Below are 27089 nucleotides of genomic sequence, written 5' to 3' on the forward strand. Positions count from 1 at the left end.
TTTGGCTTCTGACTATGTTGTCTCAGGTATGTGTGATGCTGCAGCACCCATATTCACTTGTATCTTGATGGTGTTTCCGGTAAGTTTTAGCGCTGTTTATTTCCATTAACTGATCAGGTTGAATTCTTTAAGCTGACTTAACACTTTGTCCCCTATTGCGTCTTTAGTTCTGTCACTTAACTGATAAACTCGACCAGCAGACTTGGCTGTGTTTTTCATTGTACACCTCTTTTGTGCTGATGAAGGTTTCTGTTCCCAACATATTTTGGCGATGTGGCCTAGTATCTTCTTACTCCAACATTCTCCTGCGGAATGTCCCACATGAGTACAATGATGACAGTGTATTTTTTCCGGACCTGCTTTTAGCAATCTCCAGCTTATGAACTTTTGCTCTGACTCCAATCAACGAAGCAAGTTCCAGGTAGCAGCGATTTCCACAGTAGTTTTCAGGGTTACTGCATCTTCAGTCAACGGTGTCCTTTGGATGGCTGCATTTCGGAGACCACAAACCAGTCTGTCTCGAAGTGTATCATCAAGTGTTTTATCAAATTCGTAGTACTTGGTTAATTTACCCAGTGTCGCCACGAATTCCAAAATGTTTTCCCCTTCCTTCCTCTTGCGCACAATGATGGAAGCAGAGTCTTTCAGCAATCAGCAGCAGACAGGGAGAGAAATGTCCTCCCAATATTGTCATTAACCCGTGTAGCTTTTTCCTCCTTGGTTTAGCTAGGTGGACTAGGTTTTGTAAGAAGATGAATGTTTTTCGGCCAATGAGCTGAGAAAAGTCAAAACATGCAGGTGTCCAGTGTCTGAGTTGCTTCAAGATACAATTGGAACCTTTCCTCCGAAGAATCCCAAATTTCATAACCCTCATCAAACGGGTTCATGGCACCCACAAGTTCCCCTTTCCTGGACTATCAGTTCCCGAGCAATAGGTTGCAGAGTTGGCAGCCTCCTTGTTTCCTGTTCCCACAACCCGTTTACAGTGCCACGTACACTGTCTCCAAAACTTCTACCCACTACAAGCAGTAAGTAAATCTGAAACTTTGATTCTTTTGTTTAAAAGATATGCTCCAATAACTAAAAGTTTTGTACCAATTACTTTTCAGAACCCTTACTTAGCTGTCACTATCGATCGATTAGCTCACTGACGCCTCCCTATGATCTGAACATTTTTTACTTGCCGCAAACCCATTGAGATATTTCCATCCCAGTGTCGACAATGGTTTTCTTCAGCTTCCAAATTATAATCAATAGTTTTTTCTGGCCTAACTTTTCATCAATAGTTTTTTTTTTTAAATGCCCAGATCCTCATCACCAGTTTTCCGTTGCTTATTTGCTGTTGCTACAAAGTGAGCAAGAAACAGAGGTGTCATGTTTTAAAAAGAAAGTGCAGGGTTTATTAAGAGAAATTGCTTCTCCAGGGTGAGATGGAAAACTCCCCAGAAAGTCCACGAAATGCTGCGCTGACGTCACTGTGACGTCCTTATACGACAAGTTCTTCATTCCAGGGATCATTCTTATAACCTTTTAGTCATTCTCTGCTGTTCTGTATATTCTGACTACCCATCAGTCCTGCCACTCACCTTTGCACAGCTGTATGCTTTTTCCTTAAGCTCCCCAAGGAAACATGCTTTCCTTATCGTCTTCATGAACTGACTTACCTACAATCTTCAGGAACCCACCAACTTCAATTTTTTTTAAAAATAGCAATTGAAAGGAAAATCTTATTTGGCCCAAGCAGTTAAAAAGTCAACTCAAGTTCACTTTAAATGCTTCTCGGGTACAACCTTACTATGTTTTCCAACCTGGGGAAAGGACAATCAGCGGGAATGGCCTGGTCATTTTCAATTTGTAGTCCCACACCCCTGTTTAATCCTCCTGACGCAGGTTTGCTGAGCTTCAAGAACAAGTAACAATACAGCATTGGACAGACCCTTCGGCCCTCCAAGCCTGCACCGATCACGTGTCCTATCTAGACCAACCGTCCGTATTCTTCTATGCCCCGTCTGTTCATGTGCCTATCCAGAAAAGTCTTAAACGTTGCTAACGTATCTACCTCAACCACCTCTCTTGGCAGTGAATTCCAGGCCACCAACACCCTCTGTGTAAAAAAACATCCCCCGCACATCTCCACTGAACCTTCCCCCCCCCCCCCCCCTCATTTCCCCCTCACCTTGATTTGATTTGATTTGATTTGATTTATTATCACATGTACCTAAGTACAGTGAAAAGTATTTTTCTGTGGTCGCGGGAATGTACACCTTACTTACATAGCAGACAAAAATAATAATCTACAGAGAATGTTGCAAATGATACGTCGACAAACAGCGATTGATTACAGTGCGGAACAAGGGGCCAAACAAAGCAAATACATGAGCAAGAGCTGCATAGGGCATCGTGAATAGTGTTCTTACAGGGAACAGATCAGTCCAAGGGGGCGTTGTTGAGGAGTTTTGTAGCTGTGGGGAAGAAGCTGTACCTATGTCTGGATGTGCGAGTCTTCAGACTTCTGTACCTTCTGCCTGATGGAAGGGTCTGGAAGAAAGCAATGCCTGGGTGGGAGGGGTCTCTGATAATGCTGTCTGCCTTCCTGAGGCAGCGGGAGGTGGATACAGAATCAATGTGGGGGTGGCAAGCTGGTGTGATGCGTTGGGCTGAGTTCACCACAGTCTGCAGTTTCCTGCGAACTTGGAACGAGCAGTTACCTTACCAGGCTGTGATGCAGCTGGATGAGATGCTCTCTATCGCACATTTGTAGAAGTTTGTGAGAGTTGATGCAGACATGCCAAATTTCTTTAAATTGTGACCCCCTTGTAATTTTCAATTCGCCCTAGGAAAAAGCCTCCAACTGTTCACCCTATCTATACCACTAATAATTTTATAAACTTCTATCAGGTCGCCTCCATCTCTCCAGGGAGAATAATCCCAGTTTATTCAATCTCCTCATAGCTAATATCTTCCATACCAGGTAACATCATTGTAAACCTTTTCTGTACTCTCTCCAAAGCCTCCACGTCCTTCTGGTAGTTCAGAACCCAGAATTGGATACAGTATTCCAAATGTGGCCTAACCAACGTTATATATAATTGTAACGTAATTTTCGAGCTTTTAAACTCGATACCCTGTCCTATGAAGGCAAGCATGCCATATGCTTTCTTTATCACCATTTCCACCTGTGCTGCCACTTTTAAGGATCTGTGGACCTGAGCACCCAGATCTCTGTGTCTCTATACTCCTGATGATTCTGCCATTTATTTTATAGATCCCACCTGAATTGAATCTACCAAAATGCATCACCTTGCATTTGTCCAAATTAAATTCCATCTGCCATTTCTCTGCCCAATTTTGCAGCCTATCTATATCCTGTTGTACCTATATCTCTGACAATCTTCATCACTATCCGTAACTCCTGAAATCTTAGTATCATCCGCAAACTTGCTAATCAGACCCGCTATGTTTTCTTCCAAGTCATTTATATATATTACAAAGAGGAAAGGATCCAGTACTGATGCCTGTGGAACACCATTAGTTACAGACGAAAGAGAAAATGCTGGAAAATCTCAGCAAGTCTGGCAGCATCTGTAGGGAGAGAAAAGAGCTAACGTTTCGTTTCCGGTGACTCTTTGTCAAAGCACCTTTGACAGGGCTTTGACAAAGAGTCATCGGACTCAAAATAATAGCTCTTTTCTCTCCGTACAGATGCTGCCAGACTTGCTGAGATTTTCCAGCATTATCTCTTTCATTTCAGATTCCAGCATCTGCAGTAATTTGCTTTTAACCACTAGTTACAGACCTTAATTCGGAAAAGCACCCTTCCACTGCTACCCTCTGTCTTCTATAGCCAAGCCAATTGTGTATCCATCCAGCTAGTTCACCTCTGACCTGTGATCTAATCTTTTGCACCAGCCTGCCATGAGGGACCTCATCAAATGTTTTACTAAAGTCCATGTAGACAGCATCCACAGCCCTTCCCTCATGAATCATTTTTGTCAGCTCTCAAAAAATTCAATCAGATTAGTGAGACATGACCTCCCTCATACAAAACCATGCTGTCTGTTGCTGATGAGACTATTTACTTCCAAATGTGCATAGATCCTATCTCTGAGAATCTTTTCCAACAATTTCACTATCACTGACGTCAGGCTCACTGGCCTATAATTACCCAGATTATCCTTGCAATCCCTCTTAAATAACGATACAACATTGGTTATCCACCAATCCTCTGGGATTTCACCTCTGGCCAATGATGACACAAAGATTTCTGTCAGAGGCCCAGCGATTTCATCTCTTGTCGCCCTCAGTAATCTGGGATAGATGTCACCTGGCCCTGGGGATTTGTCTACCTTAATGCTTTTTAACACACCTAACACTTCCTCCCTCGTAATAACGACCTGTCCTAAAATGTTTACACATCCATCTGAAACACCACCAATCAATGTGTCCCTCTCCTTTGTGAATACCAATGCAAAATACTCATCAAGGACCTCACCTACTTCCTGTGGTTCAGGATGGGGTATATCTGGCCCACCCTCATCCCTCTCTCATTCTTATGTACATTCTCTCTTTATGCATCACACAGGCTCTCTCTCTCTCTCTTATCCGTAGTCTCTTCCCCCATCAACACCCTCTCCCTCATACATTCTCCCTCACTCATTCTCCCTCACTCTCTGGTGCAAACGCTGAGCATCCTGGTGTTACCGTTGACCAGAAACTGAACTGGATTAGCCATATAAACACTGGCTACAAGAACAGGTCAGAGGCTCGGAATCCTCCTTCAGGTAACTTACCTCCCCAAAGCCTGTCCACTACCTTGAACACACAAGTCAGGGTTGTCATAGAACATACAGTGCAGAAGGAGGCCATTCAGCCCATCAAGTCTGCACCGACCCAATTAAGCCCTCACTTCCACCCTATCCCCGTAACCCAATAACACCTCCTAACCTTGATGAAATATCTCTCCACTTGCCTGGATGAGCACAGCTCCAACAACACCCGAAGCTTGACACCATTCAGGCCAAAGCTACTTGATTGGTTTCTATAGGGCAATTAGGGATGGGCAATAAAAGCTGACCCAGCCAGTGACACCCACATCCCATGAATTAAAACTAAATGTAACATTTATACAGCACCTTTCATGACCACAAGGCCAATGAAGTAGTCCTGAAGTACAGGCACTGTTATAATGTTAGGGTTAGGGTTAATACATCAGCTAATTAATACACACCAAACTCCCACGGGAATGTGATCATGACCAAGTAATGTAATTGTAATGTTGATTAAGGGATAATTATTGGCCCAGAGGCCAGGGATAACTTACCTGCTCTTCGAAACGGTGCCATGAGATCTTTTGCATTCACTTGAGAGGGCAAATGAGCCCTCAGTTTAACATCTTACCCAAAAGACCTGCAAAAGTGCAGTACTCCAGTATTGGCTATAAATTATCATGTGCAATGTCCGGGAGTGGGGCTTGAACCCACAACCTTCTGACTTTGATGGGAGAGCATTACCAACTGAGCTACAGCTGGTACGTATGCAGATCTAGCCATTATTCAGATTGCTGCTCAAAATCTGAAAGAAAATACCAGGTTAAAGTCCAACAGGTTTGTTTCGAATCACTAGCTTTCGGAGCGCAGCTCCTTCCTCGGGCTGCGCTCCGAAAGCAAGTGATTTGAAACAAACCTGTTGGACTTTAACCTGGTGTTGTAAGGCTTCTTACTGTGCTCACCCCAGTCCAACGCCGACATCTTCACAGGTTAGGTGGATTGGCCATGCTAAATTGCCCGTAGTGTAAGGTTAATGGGGGGATTGTTGGGTTACGGGTATACGGGTTACGTGGGTTTAAGTGGGGTGATCATTGCTCGGCACAACATCGAGGGCCGAAGGGCCTGTTCTGTGCTGTACTGTTCTATGATTGTTCTATCATGAAAGAAAATAGACAGAGAACCAACTGTCACTCTGAACCTGCTGAGTATCATTGTTGCTTATTGTTGAATGGCGCAATATATTGTACCAATATCCCTTGTTTTACTTTAGGTTTGCACATGCTTTCATGGAATCTGGGATATACGTTTTTTATGATCATGCTGAACCTGATCGAGCACTAATCGTGAGTGTCAGTAAGTTTAATACAGATTGTGACTCGGTACCTTTACTAGTGCAACCACCCTCTCCATTCCAGCTGGTAAAACACGGAATTCTAAAACAGCAAAAACTCAATCTGGCACCTGATTGGGCCCTCATTATCGGTAAGAATTTTGTTCTTGCGTTATGACTGTGGTATAAAAAGTGCATTAAAGTCTCCAAGATGATCTCCAGGATAAATATTAGGATACGAGTGTGTGTGATCCCGAGAATGACGCTGGACAGGATTCTTTGGTCCTCCGACCATTTGTTTCTCGGTAGCGGGAGGCAGTGAGCCTGTTGCTGGTGGCGGGATTCTCTATTTCTGCTGCTGTCAATGGGAGTTCCCATTGAAGCCACCTGCCGTCGGGAAACCCACGGCGGATTGCACTGCCAGTGGAACCAAAAGAATCCCGCCACTAATGAACGGCCGGGGAATCCCAGCCAACTATCTTTATGATTTGTGAAATGGAAAATAAACCTGTTTCTTCATAAAAATCAGCTGCAGGCCTTCACACCACTGACCCAAATGATGCTCTGGCAGTGAAGTTCAAGTGCCAATAGGAAAGAGAGAAGTCCTCTTCTCCAATAGTAGCCTTGAGTATTAGGTCAGTGGTTCTATGTCTGCAGACCATTGGATAGCAAAAAAGATGCCTCCCCCCCCCCCCCCCACCCCCCACCCGACAACCTACTGCTCCTACCCCATTCACTTTCAGTTGCCACCACGGAAGAAGCTTCAGAGTCGATGGGAGCTGACCGAAACTATAAATACTTGTTGCTTTTTTGCTGTGAACCAATACATTTATGTGCATTTTTAATTAAAAATCAAAGGATATAATTAATTTATGCCAGAAACAAAAGTATACAAATTTTCATGTGTTATGACATCACCACAATCTTCTGAGAAAATGGGTCTGGATTCTCTACCACTCAGCGCCACATTTCAGGCTCACCCCGCCGGCAGGATTCTCCATTACGCCGGCTAGTCAATGGAGTTTCCCATTGTGGGGCAGCCCCACGCCATCAGGAAACCCCCAGGCTGCCGGTAAATGAAGCATCCCGCCGGCGGAGAATCCAGCCCATGATAGTTACATCTATATCAAATAAAATCAACGGTAATATAAACCTGGGGTGCGATTCTCCGCTCCCCGGCGCCCCCCGCGATTCCCCCCCCCCCCCCCCCCCCCCCCCCCCCCCCGTGCTCGGAAGAATCGGCGCTCGCCGTTTTTCATTGCGAATGGCGATTCTCCGACCCGGATGGGCCGAGCGGCCTGCCGTTCGCGACCGTTTTACGATGGCAGCAACCACACCTGGCCGCTGCCGTTTTGAAACGGGTGAGATATGCCCATTTGGGGCTTGTAGGGAGAGTACAGGGGATAGAGCACCATGACTGTGTTCGGGAGGGGACAGGCCCGCGATCGGTGCCCACCGATTGTCGGGCCGGCGTCTCAATTGGACGCACTATTTCCTCTCCGCCGCCCCGCAAGATCAAGCCACCACGTCTTGCGGGGCGGCTGAGGGGAAAGACGACCACTGCGCATGCGCAGGTTCGAGCTGTCGCCGTTGTGACGTCAACCGCACATGCGCGGGTTGGAGCCGGCCAACCTGCACATGCGCAGCTGACGTCATTAGGCACGCCGGCCGCGTCATTCTCAGCGCAACGCCCCCGCAGCCGAGATTTATGGAGTGCCGCTCCTAGCCCCGCCGGGAGGGGAGAATAGAGGGCGAGGAGCGGCCTCCGAGGCCGTCGTGAACTCGGCCGAGTTTCACGACGGCCCTCCCGATTTTTCCCGGGAGCGGAGAATTCCGCCCCTGGTTTGTAAAATGATCTGGGCCAGAATTCTCCAGCGTTGTGATCCTCGGTTCCCATCGGCAACGCACCCCCACCAACAGATTCCGAACGGCGTGGGGTGACTTCGATGGGAAATCCCATTGACAAGCGGCAGGAATAGAGAATCCCACCGGCAGCGAATGGTGCGTCGCCAGGAATAATACTGCTGGGCGGACGGGAATCCAACCCCTTGTTGCTTGTGTTTATACCGGCTTGTGCCATGCACACAGGACCTGGCCTGGTTGTGTGAGGTCACACAAGTGGTGAAGAGAGAGATATGGCCTATTCTCTCCTGTGGCCTCAGCGGTGACATAATAATCTTGATTAGTGTCACAAGTAGGCTTACATTAGTACGGCAATGAAGTTACTGTGAACATCCTATAGTCACCACACTCTGGTGCCTGTTCGGGTACACAGAATGTCCAATTCACCTAACAAGCACATCTTTCGGGACTTGTGGGAGGAAACCGAAGCACCCAGAGGAAACCCACACAGACACGGGGAGAACATGCAGACTCTGCACAGACATTGGCTGAAGCCGGGAAGCAAATCTAGATCCCTGGTGCCATGAAGCAATAGTGATAACCATTGTGCTACCATTCCGCTCAACTGACATTGCACGTCAGTAGCTTGCATTTTGGACAAGTTCAATGGCCACCTGCAGGAATCTTGTGGACTACCAGTTGTCCACGGACCACATTTTAAGAATGAATGTATTTGATGTTGTTTTGTTCTTATTGAACTCCTCACACACATCTCTCACACAGTGATCATCGATCGCACTTTGATACAAAACAATCTGCAAAACCAGTTCTTGCCCTGGAGCTGAAGTCTGCATTTGATTTCTTAATCAACCTGACAAATTTACAAGCAGCTACAATTGCCTCCGTTTCCTGAATGCCGCCCAGACAGGAGGTTAAACATCACAACCAGGCTCCTGATCATGAGGAATGGCATAGGAGAGCTGCTAGGATATGTGAAGACTTCGTCACGCATGCAAATTTTTGGGCTGAGCATAAAACGAACTTGGAAAAGCCACTTATCTGGTGATAGCTGCTCCTGACCTTGGAAAACAAAAACTGGCATATTTACAGTCCCTTAAATCTATCGAGAATCAGTTGGATCATTTTGATCTCAAACTCTGTTTGGTATCAAGCTAACCAATTTTCTGCGATTCATTTTTGTAGCCTTAAAGAGACAGGCCACTGAGCCCAGAGCTACATTTATCACTGCTGTACTATATTGTGTTACTTTGTCTGAAATATAATAATGCAACAGATCTTCTAACTTAGTGCGAGCAATGTGACAGAATATCTGAAAATGAAATGAAAATGAAAATCACTTATTGCTCAGAAGTTTGAAAAAATATAATAACTGATAGTTCTTTAGTTCTTCAAAATATATGCGATCGATTCAAAACTTGCTTGCTTGCTTCTTCAGGTACGCTCTGTCTCCTTGCTCTGCTTACCGCACTGTTTACAGTGGCTACTCTGGTGCTGAAGCCTACTCAGTCAGTATTAAACCCCATGCAAAAGTGGAAACCAAAATGGCGCAGTTTGGGGGAACCTTGTATCCCACCTGAGTATGTCATACTAAAAGACAGGTAAGGAAATAAATTAGCTGTGCTAAATGTAAACTAGTTACCAAATTATTCAGGTGTTGGCAATAAAGTCCTGTTCTTTGTAAAATGGTGCGACAGGGCTCAATTCCAGGACCTCGATGGGGATGGTTTGGTGGCAGACGGGCGCAGAATTTCCTCTTCAATGGGGCGGGCTCCATGGACTGCATAACCAGCTCAGGGCCAATCACACAGCAGTGCGTGGACCCTGGCCAATGGGGAGTTTGTAAGGAGCCCTGGGAGCAAGACACAGTGTAGTGTGAAGTCGGGAGCTGAAGTGTTAAGACCTGTTGTATAGTGTTCTGTGCCTGTTATTTTACTGCCTTTGCCTTTTACCACTAACTACAAAAGGCAGGGGGGGCCTCACCTATTCAAAATAAGCGAACGGGACTGCTGTTCGACATTGCTTCAGCCTGCGTTATCTTCCAGCGCTTGATGGAAAATCTCCTGCAGGAATTCCCAAGGTGATGATGTGCCAGCGAATGGCACTACACCAGAAGAAATAATTACAAGCCTAGAGGAAGTATTAAAGAGGTTTTCTGGTGCAGTGGCACGCCTAAAATGTACAAAATTTACTTTTCAGGCCTCAAAAGTGACATACCTAGGATGTGACAGGGTTGCACCCTTTGTAAGAAATGGTCAAGGCCATACAAAACATCCCTGCGCCCAATAATGTCAGTGAGCTTCAGTCCTTCCATGGTGTGGTCAGTTATTATGGAAGGTTTATTTTGAATTTAGCCACAACATTTGGCACCATTGCACCAACTATTGAGGACAAATCTGCGATGGCAGCGGAGAGAGCTCCAAGTGGAAGCCTTCTGAGTCGTGAAGCAGCATTACAGTCTTCAAACCTCCTGGTACATTTGACCCGGGAAAAGCAATCATGCTGACATGTGATAGGTATAGGGGCAGTTTTATCCCACAGAATGGGAGATGGTTCAGAACGCCCTGCTGCCTTTGCCTCGAGGACCCTTTCCAACAAGAAATATATTCTGTGTAAAGAAATTTCGCAACAATGTTTACGGTCGACGGTTTGACAGAGTGACTGACCACACGGCATTACTGGGCCTTTGAAGGGAAGATACGCCATATCGCCCATTGCCTCAGTGAGGGTGCAGAATTGGGCCTTGTTGTTGGTGGCTGACAGCTGTGGTTTTCAGCAGCAGCCGGGGACACAAATTACTAATGCGGATGCGTCAAGTCACCTGCTCCTACCTAAGAGCATTTTTCCCCCATCTGTCCCCAAGGAGATCATTTCCGCTTTAAACTCCCAAAACACTCTGCCAGTGTCCGCACCCGCGACTGGACCCCAAAATACCCTATAAAAGGATGATGGTGTTACGAGAAGTCCGAACAGCTAAACCCTTCACTCGTAAAGACGAGTTGACATGTGAAGACACTGTGATTCTGTGAGGATCATGGGAGGTCGCCCCACCTCCTGGCCAGCGGGCCCCTCCTTCAAGAGCTACATAGCGCCCACCCAGGGCAGACAAAATGAAGATGTTGTTGTGGCGAAACATCTGGTGGCCAGGTGTATGTAAAGCCATTGAAGAACTAGTAAACGGTGCCACTCTTACCAAATGCAGCAATCTTTGCCACCTTCTGCCACCCTTCAGTCTTGCAAATGACCAGGACGCCCATGGACCAGGGTCTATTTTGATTCTGCAGGACTGTTTATGGGTAAGATGTTTTTAGTGTTGGTGGATGCCCCCTCTGAGTGGCTATTGGTTCAAGAGATGGTGACCACAACGTTTGTGGCCATGGTAGATGCCTTGCTCATAGTGTTTGCCATTCAAGGGTTTCCCAAGTAGATTGTTTCAGACAATGGTACCCCCTTCACCGGCACAGATTTCCAATCTTTGTATGAGCAAATGGCATACAACACCTGAGGACAGCCCCCTACGATCCAGCGTACAACAGATTAGCTGAAAAGGCCGTCTAAACTTTCAGGAATGCCAGGAAAAGAAATCCGATAAACGTCTTCACCAGAGCTTAGCCAATTTTCATTGTGCAACTCGACCCCTCATTCAACCACAGCAGGTACACTAGCTAAGCTTCTCATGGGCTGGCGGTTGAGAACCCGGTTGGATCTTATGTTTCCAAATTTGACAGAGTGGGTGGAGGTGCACCAGGCATCTCAGAAGAGTCAGTAGTCAGAACAGAGGGGTGACAGGTTGTTACAGGTGGCCGACCTGGCTTTGGTCTGCAAGTTCGCTTCTGATTTGCCTTGGTTAGAGGAACGGGTTCCGGCCAAGTCAGGGCCAGTGTCCTATTTGGTCAACGTGAATGGGAAGACCACCAGGGAGCATGTCGGCCACTTGAGAAGTTGAGGTGTGGCGGCACCCAACTTTGAGTCGACAAGTCCAGCTAGCATTGTGAATTCTCCTGGAAGCCAAGGGGAACCAGGAGCTTCATTTCTGTTCAGTCAATTGCACATAGCGTGGCTGGTGAGGCCAGTTCACCGGTCATCAATGTGATACCATCTGAGGTGGCACCAACTGTTGACCACTCGGTCATCCAAAAGAGTGCAGAGCCTCTAATGGGGCTACAGCGGTCCGGGAGGACACCGGTCTCTGGATCAATTCAATTTTTAATGGACTCTTTCCCCTGTTGTCTTTGTTAACATTTGTAACTTCTGTGTATAGATTTTGGAGTAGGTGGTATAAGTAACTTGGGGGTGGGGGGTGTAGTGACGTGGTATCGTGGCCCCTTTAAGGGGGCGGGGTCCACAGACCACATGATTGGATTAGGGCCAATTGCACGGGAACGCGCAAACCACGGCAAATGGGGAGTTTGCACTGGGCCCTTGGAGTAGGACCCCTGGCAGTGTGGACCAGGGAACCAAAGTGTTAAGACCTGTTGAATTGTGTCCTCTGCCTGTTACTTGACTGCCTTTGCCTTTCATCAATAAACCCTTTTGTTAACTACTGGAAGCCTCCAGAGCATGTCTTGAGTCACCACACCCCTCCACAATGATGGCTTGGCTGCTGCAACTATTTTTTAGTTTAAAGTTTAAAAGGTTAGAGATGGCCTCCATCTTGGGGCCATCTTACTTCCTGATAGGGAATCCTGGTGATTCTTCAGTGCTGGAGGGTCTCCTTTTAGTCCTCCGGCTTTGAGAGCCCACCTGCTGTCCTTAATTGGATGGCAAGCCATGATTTGGCCAATTCAGGGAAAATCACAGTCGGAAGACTTGAGTTCCGACGCAGCAACCTTCTAACCCTCATCTGACAATGACGGGGGTTGGTTGTATTTGAAGCCAGCAAGGAAAATTCTGGCTCATAGTTGTTCATTCTGTTTGGAATTATAAAGATAATATAATGAGGAAATCTGGTGCTATAAATGAAATTTGCAAACTTCTTTTGGATATTGAAGGGATTTCCCTATTATTGCAACTTTCATATTTGTAATTGTACTTGCTAAAGGATGGCGCTGTTGTGCAGCATGTTGTTCCCATGCATTCTGTGTCTGCAAGTGGTAGAATAAAGCTTTCGCCTGTATTCGCTCTCAGTTCTGTCACAAAGGAAGGCAGCAAGCCTGTGGTAACAACTTCAGAAAAGGGGAGGGAAAATCAGCTGGTGAGTCGCCATGTATCTGGTCAGTTACAAAAGGCATTGGCAAAGGCCTTAGAACAGGTCACCTGCCCCATCCTCCAAAACCATCTCGTGGAGGAACCAAAAAGGAAATGACAAAAACAAATTGCACATTGCCAAATTGATGCTTTAATGTATGGTTTACAGATGTGTTGTAGGTTGTGTAGTCACAGATTATTCCCATGACTGACACTTTGGTTGAGGACAGTGAACAAGAATGCAATGTTTTTCCTTAGTTTGGATTTTTATGAAGCTGTTGGACCTCGAGGGGCTGGAGGAGCTGGAACCGAAGACGAGTCGGCCCTCATAGCAGGTAGGGCGATCACTGCTCTTCATCCCTGCAACCCTGCTATTGAGTGAACATATTTTATCTCCTAAAAATATTTTGTATTCCATATATTTATTTAGTGTTACATTTCACTCATTAAGTGCCCTGTAAATTTAACAGTTTGTTTCTCATTTATTTATAGAAACACTTATGAAAATGAAAGCCTTCCCATAGCAGGGCCTAGTTTCAGCACTGGGTTCAAGCCCCACTTTAGAGGTTGAGCACATTGCCCAGGCTTAATGCTTCAGTCCAGTATTTGAGGGAATGCTGCACTGCCAGAGTGCCATATCTCAAATAAGACAATGAACTAAAGATCAGGTGGTTACAGGCAGATTTTATGGCACCTTTTTCAAAGAGAAGTAGGGAGTTCATCTGGTAAAAAAAACAATAAGGGCATACCAAAACGTCAAGGTAGTCAGGGGCAGAGGTCAGTGGAGTGGCCATCACTAAGGAGAAGGTTCTGAGAAAGCTGAAAGGTCTGAAGGTTCATAGATCATCCAGAACGGATGGACTACACCCGAGGATCCTGAAGGAGATAGCTGAGGAGATGGTGGAGGCATTGGTGGTGATCTTTCAGGAATCATTGGAGTCAGGGAGGGTCCCAAAGGACTGGAAAATGGCTAATGTAACACCCGTGTTTAAGACGGGAGGGAGGCAGAAGACGGAATATTATAGACTGGGTGGTCTGATTTCCATTGCTGGTAAGATTTTAGAGTCCATCATTAAGGATGTGATTGCAGAGTACTTGCAACTGCATGGTAAAATAGGACTGAGTCGGCATGGCTTCGTCAAGGGGAGGTCATGTCTGACAAATCCGTTAGAAGGCCAATGACATTAGACAAAGTGGATGTGACCTATTTGGATTTCCAGAAGGCCTTCTGGCAAGGTGCTGTGTTGGAGGTTGCTAAATAAGATAAAAGCCCACGGTGTTAGGGGCAAGGTACTGGCGTGGATAGAGAATTGGCTGACTGGCAAGAGGCAGATAAAATGAAGATAAAGGGGTCTTTTCAGGATGGCAGCTGGTCAATAGTGGTGTTCCACAGGGGTCATCGTTGGGACCACAACTATTCACAATATACATTAAAGATCTGGAAGAAGGAACTGAGGGCATTGTTGCTAAGTTTGCAGATGATACAAAGATACATGGAGGGACTAGTAGTGTTGAGGAAGCGGGAAGGCTGCGGAAGGACTTGGAAAGGCTAGGAGAATGGGAAGAAATGGAATACAATGTGAAAAAGCGAGAGGTTATGTACTTTGGAAGGAAAAATAGGACCATGGGCTATTTTCTGAATGGGAAATGGCTTCGGAAATCTGAAGCACAAAGGGACTTGGGAGTCCTAGTTCAGGATTCTCTTAAGGTTCAGTTGGCTACTAGGAAGGCAAATGCGGTGGCCCTGAGAGTTTGGGGCCACTAGAGGGGGCATGTGGGAGCAGTGGGAGCATCGGTCTGGGCCCCAATCTGTGATAATCACAGGCTTGCCCCAGGGAGTACGGACGGGGGGTTCCGGTTATGGCGGAGAGCGGGGATTGAGAGGATGGGGGATATGTTCAGACAGGGGAGCTTTCCGGGTATGAGGGCATTTGAGGAAAAGTTTGGGTTGGCGACGGGAAACAAATTCAGGTATCTGCAGGTGCAGGACTTCCTTCGTAAACAGGTGTCAAACTTTCCGCTCCTACCGCTAAGGTGGATTCAGGACAGGGTAGTTTCCAGAGGGTGGGTAGGAAAAGGGAGCATCTCGGACATTTACAAGGAACTTATGGGGTCGGAGGAGATGCAGACCGAGGAGCTGAAGCGCAAGTGGGAGGAGGAGCTGGGAGGAGAGATAGAGGATGGTCCATGGGTGGATGCGTTGAATAGAGTAAACACGTCCGCAACATGTGCCAGACTCAGCCTGATACAATTTAAGGTTGTTCACCAAGTTCACATGACAGTGACCCGGATGAGCAGATTCTTTGGGGTGGAGGACAGGTGTGCAAAATGTGCGGGAGGACCAGCGAACCATGTCCATATGTTTTGGACATGTCCAAAGCTTAGGGGATTTTGGCAGGGGTTTGCGGACATCATGTCCAAGGTGTTAAAATTAAGGGTGGCGCTGAGTCCAGAAGACCCGGGAATCCAGGAGGAGAAAGAGGCGGACGTTCTGGCCTTTGCCTCCCTGGTAGCCCGGAGACGGATACTATCAGCATGGAGGGACTCAAAGCCCCCAAAGTCAGAGACCTGGCTATCGGACATGGCTAGCTTTCTCTGTTTGGAGAAAATCAAGTTCACCTTGAGAGGATCACTGTGAGGGTTCACCCGGAGGTGGCAACCATTCGTCGACTTCTTGGCGGGAAATTAATCGTCAGCAGATGGGGGGAGTAGTTTAGATTAGAGTAGGGGGTCAATAAGGGTGGGACCTGTACGAGAGGTAAATGGCTTTTGCACTATGTTTATGGTTTCATGTATATTGTTTATTTTGTTGTTGTTACGATACCAAAAATACCTCAATATAATGTTTATTAAAAAAAGAGGAAGGCAAAGGCAATGTTAGCGTTCAAATCGAAAGGGCTAGAATACACGAGGCTGTGTAAGGCTCTGGTCAGACCTCATTTGGGCCCTGTATCTAAGGAAGGATGTGCTGGCCTTGGAGGGGGTCCAGACGAGGTTCACAAGAATGTTCCTGAAAATTAAGAGCTTGTCATATGAGGAGCAGTTGAGGACTCTGGGTCTGTATTCAGTGAGGTTTAGGAGGATGAAGGGGGATCTCATTGAGACTTAAAGAATACTGAGACGTCTGGATAGAGTGCACATGGAGAAGACGTTGCCACTGGTACGAGAGACTAGAACCTGAGGGCACAGCCTCCGAGTCAGGGGGAAATCCTTTGAAACTGAGATGAGGAGGAATTTCTTCAGCCAGAGGGTGGTGAATCTGTGGAACTCATTGCCGCAGAAGACTGTGAGGCCAAATCACTGAGTGTCTTTAAGACTGAGATAGATAGGTTCTTGATTTATAAGGGAATCAGGGGTTAGGGGAGAAAGCAGGAGAATGGTGATGGAAAACATATCAGCCATGATCGAATGGCGGAGCAGACGCGATGGGCTGAATAGCCAAATTCTGCTCCTATATCTTACTGTCTTTTGGTCTATCTCAACACCACCAAAGTAGATAAATGAACCTTTGTTACAAGCTGACTGCCATATTTGGCAACAAAGCAGCAATAACTTTTGGCTGTGAATACTTGAGGGGATGGCATATAAAATATTTTTTTTATCTCATACTTCCTTGCATGCTCTAATCCATTTTTTAAAATTCTTGGCCAACTTTATGAAATGTCAGGATTAAAGCCAGGTCTCCTGGTGGCATCCAAGGCTAGATATTCACAGAGAATAAAAGGGACAGTGAATTATCTGGTCAGATAAATACATTCGTTGACACCCCCCCCCCCCAAGATCATGTACTCTCCTCTTGTACACCATCAGGCAAAAGGCAAGCAGAGACCGAACTGGAGGATTTTAGCATCCGCACCTTGTATGACAAACTGGAAGACCAGAATCTTCATCTTGCTTCTCAGCTAAGTAAACAAAAGAGTGATCTGCAGGCTTTTTATCGCCACATCAGCCAACAAACCCAGGAGTTAAAGGTTTGATATACGGACTATATATCCAGTGTGAATTTTAAAAATAGGGCAAAATATCGTTAAGATAATTGTTTTCTAAAATGAAATCCTGCACCATAACAAGAAACAGCATTGTTAAAAGTGTACTCAATGTGGGGAAATTCAGCCATTACATAACTTTATCGTTAACATAATGTAGCTGATGCACAAAGCTTCATCCTGTTCCTTTAAGGATCCTAAAGTCCAAAGAAGTGCAGGTTAGGTAGATTGGCCAAGATAAAATTGCCCCCTAGTGTTCAGGGATGTACAGGTTAGGTGGGCTTACGTGGATAGGGCATTCTTTCAGAGGGCCGGAGCAGACTCAATGGGCCCAATGACCTCCTTCTCTACTGTAGGGATTCTATGGTTGCAACTCCCCACCGGCAGCTTAGGAATCACTCCCGTATTTCTCAAATCGGAAAAAGGGTTTGTTCCACCAGTGAATGGCTGATCTATACCCCAACTCCATTTTCACACCTTACATAGAACATACAGTGCAGAAGGAGGCCATTCGGCCCATCGAGTCTGCACCGACCCACTTAAGCTCTCACTTCCACCCTATCCCCGCAACCCAATAACCCCTCCTAACCTTTTTGGGCACTAAGGTAGCATGGTGGTTAGCATAAATGCTTCACAGCTCCAGGGTCCCAGGTTCGGTTCCCGGCTGGGCCACTGTCTGTGCGGAGTTTGCACGTCCTCCCCGTGTGTGCGTGGGTTTCCTCCGGGTGCTCCGGTTTCCTCCCACCGTCCAAAGACGTGCGGGTTAGGTGGATTGGCCATGCTAAATTGCCCGTAGTGTCCTAAAACGTAAGGTTAAGGGGGGGGTTGTTGGGTTACGGGTATAAGGTGGATACATGGGTTTGAGTAGGGTAATCATTGCTCGGCACAACATCGAGGGCCGAAGGGTCTGTTCTGTGCTGTAATGTTCTATGTTCTAAGGGCAATTTATCATGGTCAATCACCTAACCTGCACGTCTTTGGACTGTGGGAGGAAACCGGAGCACCTGGAGGAAACCCACGCAAACGCGGGGAGAACGTGCAGACTCCACACAGACAGTGACCCAGCGGGGAATCGAACCTGAAGCCACAATGTGCTACCGTGCTGCCCACATGTTCTTACATTCATATTCTCTTGATACACTCATCTCTCAGAAATCTTAAAGGTTTTAACTGACCACCCTCCCCCGTCCCAGTTTTCCAATAATTTTGGGGAGACAGTTTCAGATTTACACTACCGTTGGTGTGAATAAACATTTCCTGGCTTCACTCCTGAATGGCTGGGAATGATTTCAATCAGCTGTTTGATTTGAGAATTTTTTTTAAATTTAGGAAATGTTGGAATGTTTAATTCCTTGTGAACTCCAAAACAAGGAAAGAAAATGGATAATGGTGGAGGAGCTGGAAACCGTGAGCAGGGCACAGGCTGAAGCTTCGGGGATAATGTTGAGTGATGGAGTTGGCAGCAGTTCCACCGTGACCTTTCAAGAGAGGAACCCAATAATACAGAGTAAGGAAGACCTCTTTTCCTCTTCGTTCCCGGCGCAAGTGCTGCACAAAATGCATTAATCCGTAACATTCCTGGCTCCCCAGCATCAGATTTGGAGGGTACACCAAAGATGTGCTGGGGAATCCCTCTTTACAGCAATTGTCCAGAAGCTATAACTTCACCAATATTCCTTTCCTATTTCATTCTGTACAGCAGCATCTGTAGTCCAATGATCATACCAGCAGCAATAAGAATTACCATAACCCGACTTTGTGTCAACCAATTAACCCAAAAGGCTAAATTTGATACGTTCTTGAAGGGTGAGAACCCATTTGGAAATCCTCAGGCACAACAGCTTCAACTGGAAAGATTAGAAGTTGTATTCCAGAAACATGACCTAAAACACGAGAGTGAATGCAGCGAGAATGAACCTCGAGGGGAGAGACGCAGGGTCTGACGGACGTGCACCACAACCTGGAGAAGGCACCTCAAGATACTGTGCCCCAAGATTCAGGCAAAGGAGGCACCGGTATGCAGGCTGGAGGGGCAGCAGTTGACAGCCAGGGGCAAGAGCTAAGGAGGCTGGAAACGCAGTTGCAACCTGCAGAACGGCCGCTCTACCTTTCCAGCTAAGATCTATCCTGGGTGTTTCATGCTCAGCTGTACAAATGAAGGTTCGTAGCCTCTGAAGTGTGAGCTCTGTAAAAGCAGCCAAACCAGAATTTGTGACGTGAGAACAAGGCTAAACACCATGGGCTCATTCTCCAATTTGCAGACTAAGTGCTGACGCCGGCGTGGGAACAGTGGCGTTTTAAGCCTGTAAATATGGCGCAAAAGCTGCACCAATCCTCCGTTTGGTGGGGATACGGCCGGAGAACTGCCAGGTCAGTGGCCCCACAGGCGCACGACGGCAGCCTGCAGCAGCCACGTTGTGCAACGTGGTGTCGGCCGCACGTGGACCCAGCCTGCCAAAATCTGTTCCCCTTTTACCAGGCTCACCACCCCCCACCAGTGCCCCCAGCTCCCGCCCGACTGTGACGGTGTTGGACTCAGTCCGCAGCCACCACGCCAGGTTCACAAAAGTAAATAGGATAAGTGTTCCACACCATCAGGATCTCGGCCCATCGGTGGCGGAGTTTCAGGGGAGGGCCACAGGTGACGTCCTGAGGCCGTCCCGACGGTGTGCGGCCGTTTTCAAGGGGACAGAATAGCGCAAAAGCGGCGCCGTCCCCGATTTTGGCGTAAACAGGGATTTTCCGGCCGATCGCCGAATGCAATTTTGGCGTCACAGACCAGAGAATCCCGCCCCCTTTTTTTTCAGAAAGGTCAGGAAGTATTGGAAAGGATTTATACCACCAGTGAGAAGTGGATACCTGCCATCGTCTTCACCCAGATCGGATCGGTCTCCTACAACATTGAAAATTGAGACCATGTTGGGTGGAAAAGACACGCTGATCAACTTTCAGCGACTAGAACAAAATTGCCACAGAGTCAACCTCAAGTTCCCAACAAACTGCTCAGTGAAGGCCTGTACATAACTGAGAACCTGATGATACTGGAAACAACTGTGGAAGACAGTACCTCAGTTGAGGGCATTTCAGAACCGAGTCAACCTCCAAATCCTATGTCGACTCCAGTTGAGACAACTATGAACGACGTCCAAACTCAACCCAAAACACCAGAAGCTACAGTCAACACAAAAAAGCAGACACTTGAGATTGGCCAACAATCCGCACAGGAATCGACAGCCTCTGAAACATCTAACTTGATGGCTATTGTGTTTGTTTATTCTTCATATTGTACATTTTCATTGCTAACCATTAAACTGTGCTTCATTGCCAGAACCTCTGATGTAAAGGGGGAGGCAAGTATTGTGTTTTTAAGTTTGTTCCCAGTGGGAACAAGGTCACTTTAAGTTTTTGATCATCTGACATATTGATAACATTGGCAGATTGGGAAAGCTAACAGTCAGTCGATCTTTCCAGTCTGTGGAGTAAGCACTATTCCAGTAAAGCTCTTGTTTGTTTGTACCTTGAACCCTGTTGGCGTTGTTCCTTTTCACAAACCAACCGTCCACCCAACTGAGCTAACCGACCCCTGTTTAGTTTGAGAGACCTATTGTGCCCCTTATAGATTAATTGTAGTAGCCTGCATCACAGAATTTTATAAGTAGGGACAAAATTCCAGATGCTCCTGTAATTTGCTTTGAAAACTGAGACCACTAACATTTGGTTACTTATTTCATACATTGTGGCTAATGACGGGCTATGAAATCAGCCTCCATCTCAGACAAGGTGAAAGTGCAGCATTTTCCTGTTGATCAAACCAATTTGAGAAGTTCTGTTTTACTTATGACATTTCATGGGCTGGATTCTCTGCATCCCAACGGCAAAATCGTTGCCGGCGCAGGGGCGGAGAATCCATGTTTCCGCAAGAAATTGGGACCAGCGCCAGTTCCCCGATTCTGCGGGCCCCGAAAAGCGGCGTACACGGGGAGGACAGCGCGCCACCTGGGACCATTGCCAGAGGCCGGCTCTGCCATTCTCCACTCCCGACCTGTCGAAGTCCAGATGACGCAGAACTAATATGGTCCAGCCGGTTGGGATACTCGTGTGGCGGCTGCGGACTCAGCCCTGGTCGGGGGCGGACCACTTGGAGGCTGGGGGGAGCCTTATAAGTGGCCAGGGAATGTCTGTGCGGGGTTGAGGGTTGGGCGTGCGGCCGATCGGGGGGTCTCTTTTGTGGGTCTAGCTCCGCGGTCCGAGTCCGCCATGCAGCACTGCGCGGGAGCTGGAGGTCGCCACTGTGCGCTAGCGCAGCCTCTGACCTGGAAGTGCGGGCCGCTTATCTACAGCAAAGGCTGCGAGATCTACTCCAGGTCCCTGCTAGCCCCCTGCAGGTCTGGGAATTAGTGTCCCTTTGATGCCAGGTTTTCTGGCATAAAACTCTACCGTTTTGACGCAGGCATGGGGATGTAGTCCCAATAATGGAGAATCCAGACCTATATCTTTAACTTCATGTGAAGCTAACAACAGGCACAAACACCAGGTGTGGGATTCTATCAGACTGCGCCGGGTCAGAGAATTGGCGATCGCGCTGATTTTTTTATGCGACGCCAGTCCAAAGTCGTTCCGCCATTCTCCCAACCATCGTGAACGGCGCCGCGCCGTCTGGAGAATTGGCAGAGGGGACAAGTCCCGGGATCCCGTGGATTCTGCGGCCCGGATGGACCGAAGTCCCGACCTGAGGTCACGCCGGCACCGTACACGCCTGCAAATACAAATAGTCAGCCAATCGTGCTTGAGAGGAGGTGAGCGGCTGGCGTATTGCGCTTCTGAGACTCTTGGGGCAGACACAGATAGGGCTGTGGGGGGGGGGGGGGGGGGGGCCTCCATGTTCAAGAGGGGGCCAGCGATGTTGGCCGCCGTGGTGGGAGCCGCTGCCCTGCATGTGGCCCTGTGGCAGCGTCGGCGCATGTGGCTCAGAGCGGATGCTGCAGCAGAGGGACAGGCTGCAGCAGACCAGGTGGGACCCGCTCAGGCTGCAGGGCCACCTGCCCGACGGGAACAGGAGGAGGCCGAGGCAGACGACGACCAGATAAAAGAGGAGGATGCACAGGATGAGGATACCGATGAGGAGCAGGTGGTGGTGGTACCAAGGTGCCCGATGAGGTCACGTGTCCACCGGCGTCGCATGTCCTTCGAGGACATGCCGGACAGAGCATGCAGGAGGGGATTCAGGATGAGTAGGAAAACGGTCGCCCATATCTGCCACCAGATGGCACACCTGGCACCGCGTGGCACTGGGGGAGGACATGCTTTCCCGGTGGCCGTCAAGGTTACAGTGGCCCTGAACCTCTATGCGACGGGGTCGTTCCAGCCGGCAAATGGGGACCTGTCCGGCATCTCCCAGCCACCAGTGCACAGATTCATCCGTGCAGTGACGGACGCCCTGTATGACACTGAGGACCGACACATACAGTTCCCAGTGGACCGGGCCCACCAGAATGCCCGGGCAGCGGGATTCGCTGCTTGGTTAGGATACCCATGTTACAGGGGCGATCGATGGGCTACACGTCGCCATGTGGCCACCATCGGAGAACAGGGACGTGTTCATGAAGAGGAAGGGGTCCTACTCCATGAACATTCAGGTGGTCTGTGACCACCGCATGATGATCATGCACGCCTGCGCACAGTACCCAGGCGGTATCCAAGATGCGTTTCTCCTGGCACAATCGTTTATCCCCGCCTTGTTCGAGGAATGCCCCCCACCCCCCTTCCCCCCCCCAGTTGCGGTCATGGCTGATGATACCTATACGGAGGTCCACAGACCGACGTGGAGACCCGATACAATGAGGCCCATGCAGCAACCAGGGGTGTGATCGAGAGGTGCTTCGGCCTGTTGAAGATGCACTTCAGGTGCCTGGACCGCTCTGGAGGGGCCCTCCAGTACCATTCAGAGAGGGTCAGCCGCATCGTTATTGTCTGCTGCGTCCTCCACAATATTGCCCAGCAGAGGGGCGATGTGCTGGAGGAGGAGGGGGCAGAGGGTGAACCGACGGAAGGGGACGCCTCTCCAGATGAGGATGGGAACGAGGGGGGCAACAGACGTGATATGGGGACTGGATATGGATGGGAGGCTGCATGATCCCACCGACTTGGCCAGCGAGCATGCAAGGCGTTAATTGCCGCACGTTTCACAACTAGGGGGGGTAGGGGCTCTCTGAGCATGGGCACTGGCACCACTGTACCGCCCCACCTCACCACCCAACGCCCCACCTCCCACACCACCCGACTACCTTTCCTGCCACACCACCACAGGCACAGCACCCTCCAACTGTGGCACAACAGCTGGTCTCACACGATTGCCTTTGGAAGCGGGCGTGTCCAGTGCCATGGTGAATGATGGCAACCTGCTCTGCGATGAACTGTGAGCTCCAAATCTTTAGCCAATGTCTGACTCATGGCCACAGCTACACCCTCCACGTGGGTGGTCCCTGTATGCATTACGGACACTACATCACATGGACATGTTGGGTGGCTGGCAGCGGGGTGCTGAGTACAGCGGGGGGGGGAAATATTTACACCCAGAACAGATCCTAGAGGAGTATAAAAATATGTTTTCAAGGTTGGGATGTTTGAAAGGAGAATATCATCTAAAAGTAGATGAGCGTGTGAAGACCAATTCAGCATCTAAGAGTTCAAACTGCCTTTAATTTAAGCCTAAATGAGAAGATAGAAGAGCTGATAAAGATGGGAGTAATCAAAAAAGTGATAACTCTTACGGACTGGATTAAGCATGGGAGCTGTGAAACAACCTGGAAAGCTGTGTGCATAGACCCAAAGGATCGAAATAAAACTTTGAAGAGCTCTCTTTCCGTGCCAACCATCAAAGGAATTTTGCCACAACTTGTGAAGCCGAAAAGACCTCTATGATTCTAGGTGCAAAGGATGTTTATTGGCAAGTGACGCCAGATGAAAGCAGCAGTTTTCTGACCACATTCTGAATGCCATTCAGGTGATGCAGATGGCAACACATGCTGTTTGTCTTTTCCACTGCTCCAGCACAGTATCAACGCAGACAACATGAGGCAGTCCGCCATCTTCCCGGAATAGAAGCCATAGTGGATGATCTGCTAGTTTGTGGGTGTGAAGACACAATCGAAGAAGCTGACTTGCCAGATTAACCTAAAGCTGAAACAATTGCAACTGAAGATGCCTAAAGCCAAGTACATAGGCTGTGTACTGACAGGAAAAGGTCTTCACCCAGGTATTGACCAAGTGAAAGCTGTAATAGTGGCTAACTTGGATAACTCACAGTTACACCTGATTGTGCATGTAAATGTGACTTCTGTTTGTTATGAAAATGGAGATGCTTGGGTTCTGAAATACAACAGTAACGACATGTCCTATCTCTCTTGCGCTAATCCTATGACCCCTGCCATGAAGCAATCTCTCTGTAAGCTGCAATTTTACTTCAGTTCAATAAGACCTAGAATGAGAAAGCACTGCTGTCTTTGAACATATAATGGTTTCTGGGGAAATGCCAATCCCTCTTGTACAATCAAACTGTGTAGCTCAACAAAAAGCAATGTTATTGTGCAATACTCTCTCACAGTTTAATTTATTTTTAATTTTTCTTTCTTCTATTTAGGAGACCAATCCAGCCAGATGCTTGAGGAACTTTTAAATAATCTACTGATCTTGGTTCAGAAAATCAACTCTGGACACATCACCATCTCCAAAGAAATGATTGCAAAGGCGCACAGACTGTATAGGTTTCCAGAAGGATTGACTAAAGCAGCTGAAGATTATACAGAACCAGAGGTGAGAATTTATACCTTTTATATTTGAACAAGAACTCCAAAGAAAATAGTAACTCCGAACAAAAATAGTATAATCAATTTTATCATTTACTTTATAATATAGTCGGATCTCTGCAGTCAGCAGGTTCTTTCAGTCAACCTCTCGGGGATCTTTCACATATGATACTAATAAGGCAACACAAAATTTTGTGGCTTATTATATAACATAATAGGATCTCTCTGCATTCAGCAGGCTCTTTCAAAAGACCTCTCAGGAATTTTCAACATATGATTCTAATAAGGCAATACTTAAGTCCGTAACTTCCTCAGAGTGACAATCCCCATCAGTTAGTTTTTCCTTCTAACTCTTTCAGATTAGCTATCAGGGCAGAGCCATCTAAAGTTAGCGATGTAACTTGTTTCTGTCCAGTGCAATTGCCCAGAGGAAGTTGGCACTTCTGGGCAATTGTCAGGTAAACCCTTCCATGGGAACTTCCTCAAGGGATTCCCCAGAGCATCATTGGGGTTACCCCTTTAAATGCGATGCTCGGGAACCAGGAGGTTATGGGCCTTACAGTAGCAGTACTCCATAAAACATGCCACACTAGCTGATGGAGCATAAGCAGATAGCAGTGTGGTGCATCATGACAATTGCAACTGGTGACATTTTTCAGTAGGTGTTTCCTGACAATGTAAAAAATAAATTATCCACATACAGTGGAGCAATTGGCAACTGTAATGCTCCCTTCTTGCTGGCCAATTTAGAGGGTGAACTACTCGCATACTGCTACGTCGTAAAAGGATGACTCTGTTATGCATAAGGAATCAGGGATTGCCACTCTGAGGAAGTTACGGACTTAAATATTGCCTTATTAGAATCGTCTGTGGTGGGTAAAGTCTTGGAGAGGATTATAAAAGATACGATTTATAATCATCTAGATAGGAATAATATGATTAGGGATAGTCAGCATGGTTTTGTGAAGGGTAGGTCATGCCTCACAAACCTTATCGAGTTCTTTGAGAAGGTGACTAAACAGGTAGACGAGGGTAGAGCAGTTGATGTGGTGTATATGGATTTCAGTAAAGCGTTTGATAAGGTTCCCCACGGTCGGCTATTGCAGAAAATACGGAGGCTGGGGATTGAGGGTGATTTAGAGATGTGGATCAGAAATTGGCTAGTTGAAAGAAGACAGAGAGTGGTGGTTGATGGGAAATGTTCAGAATGGAGTTCAGTTACGAGTGGCGTACCACAAGGATCTGTTCTGGGGCCGTTGCTGTTTGTCATTTTTATAAATGACCTAGAGGAGGGCGCAGAAGGATGGGTGAGTAAATTTGCAGACGACACTAAAGTCGGTGGAGTTGTAGACAGTGCGGAAGAATGTTGCAGGTTACAGAGGGACATAGATAAGCTGCAGAGCTGGGCTGAGAGGTGGCAAATGGAGTTTAATGTGGAGAAGTGTGAAGTGATTCACTTTGGAAAGAATAACAGAAATGCGGAATATTTGGCTAATGGTAAAATTCTTGGTAGTGTGGATGAGCAGAGGATCTCAGTGTCCATGTACATAGATCCCTGAAAGTTGCCACCCAGGTTGATAGGGTTGTGAAGAAGGCCTATGGTGTGTTGGCCTTTGTTGGTAGAGGGATTGAGTTCCGGAGCCATGAGGTCATGTTGCAGTTGTACAAAACTCTAGTACGGCCGCATTTGGAGTATTGCGTACAGTTCTGGTCGCCTCATTATAGGAAGGACGTGGAAGCTTTGGAACGGGTGCAGAGGAGATTTACCAGGATGTTGCCTGGTATGGAGGGAAAATCTTATGAGGAAAGGCTGATGGACTTGAGGTTGTTTTCGTTAGAGAGAAGAAGGTTAAGAGGTGACTTAATAGAGGCATACAAAATGATCAGAGGGTTAGATAGGGTGGACAGCGAGAGCCTTCTCCCGCGGATGGAGGTGGCTAGCACGAGAGGACATAGCCTTAAATTGAGGGGTAATAGATATAGGACGGAGGTCAAAGGTGGGTTTTTTACGCAAAGAGTGGTGAGGCCGTGGAATGTCCTACCTGCAACAGTAGTGAACTCGCCAACATAGAGGGCATTTAAAAGTTTATTGGATACGCATATGGATGATAAGGGCATAGTGTAGGTTATATGGCCTTTATTTTTTTCCATGTCG

General features: G+C 47.4%; 1 protein-coding gene across 1 annotated transcript in view; it reads left to right on the top strand.

Annotated features, from left to right (window-relative positions):
* LOC119954022 overlaps positions 1 to 27089 on the top strand; it is a 163331-nt gene that overhangs the window by 95799 nt on the left and 40443 nt on the right. The window contains exons 34-39 of the mRNA XM_038778798.1: positions 6037 to 6248; positions 9395 to 9557; positions 13402 to 13478; positions 16954 to 17114; positions 18459 to 18636; positions 24769 to 24941. Of these exons, the coding sequence (XP_038634726.1) occupies positions 6037 to 6248; positions 9395 to 9557; positions 13402 to 13478; positions 16954 to 17114; positions 18459 to 18636; positions 24769 to 24941 (964 nt within the window). The remainder of the gene's footprint in view (positions 1 to 6036; positions 6249 to 9394; positions 9558 to 13401; positions 13479 to 16953; positions 17115 to 18458; positions 18637 to 24768; positions 24942 to 27089) is intronic.

Source organism: Scyliorhinus canicula, chromosome 19 (assembly GCF_902713615.1).
Source record: "Scyliorhinus canicula chromosome 19, sScyCan1.1, whole genome shotgun sequence".
In the NCBI taxonomy this organism is placed as follows: Eukaryota; Metazoa; Chordata; class Chondrichthyes; order Carcharhiniformes; family Scyliorhinidae; genus Scyliorhinus; species Scyliorhinus canicula.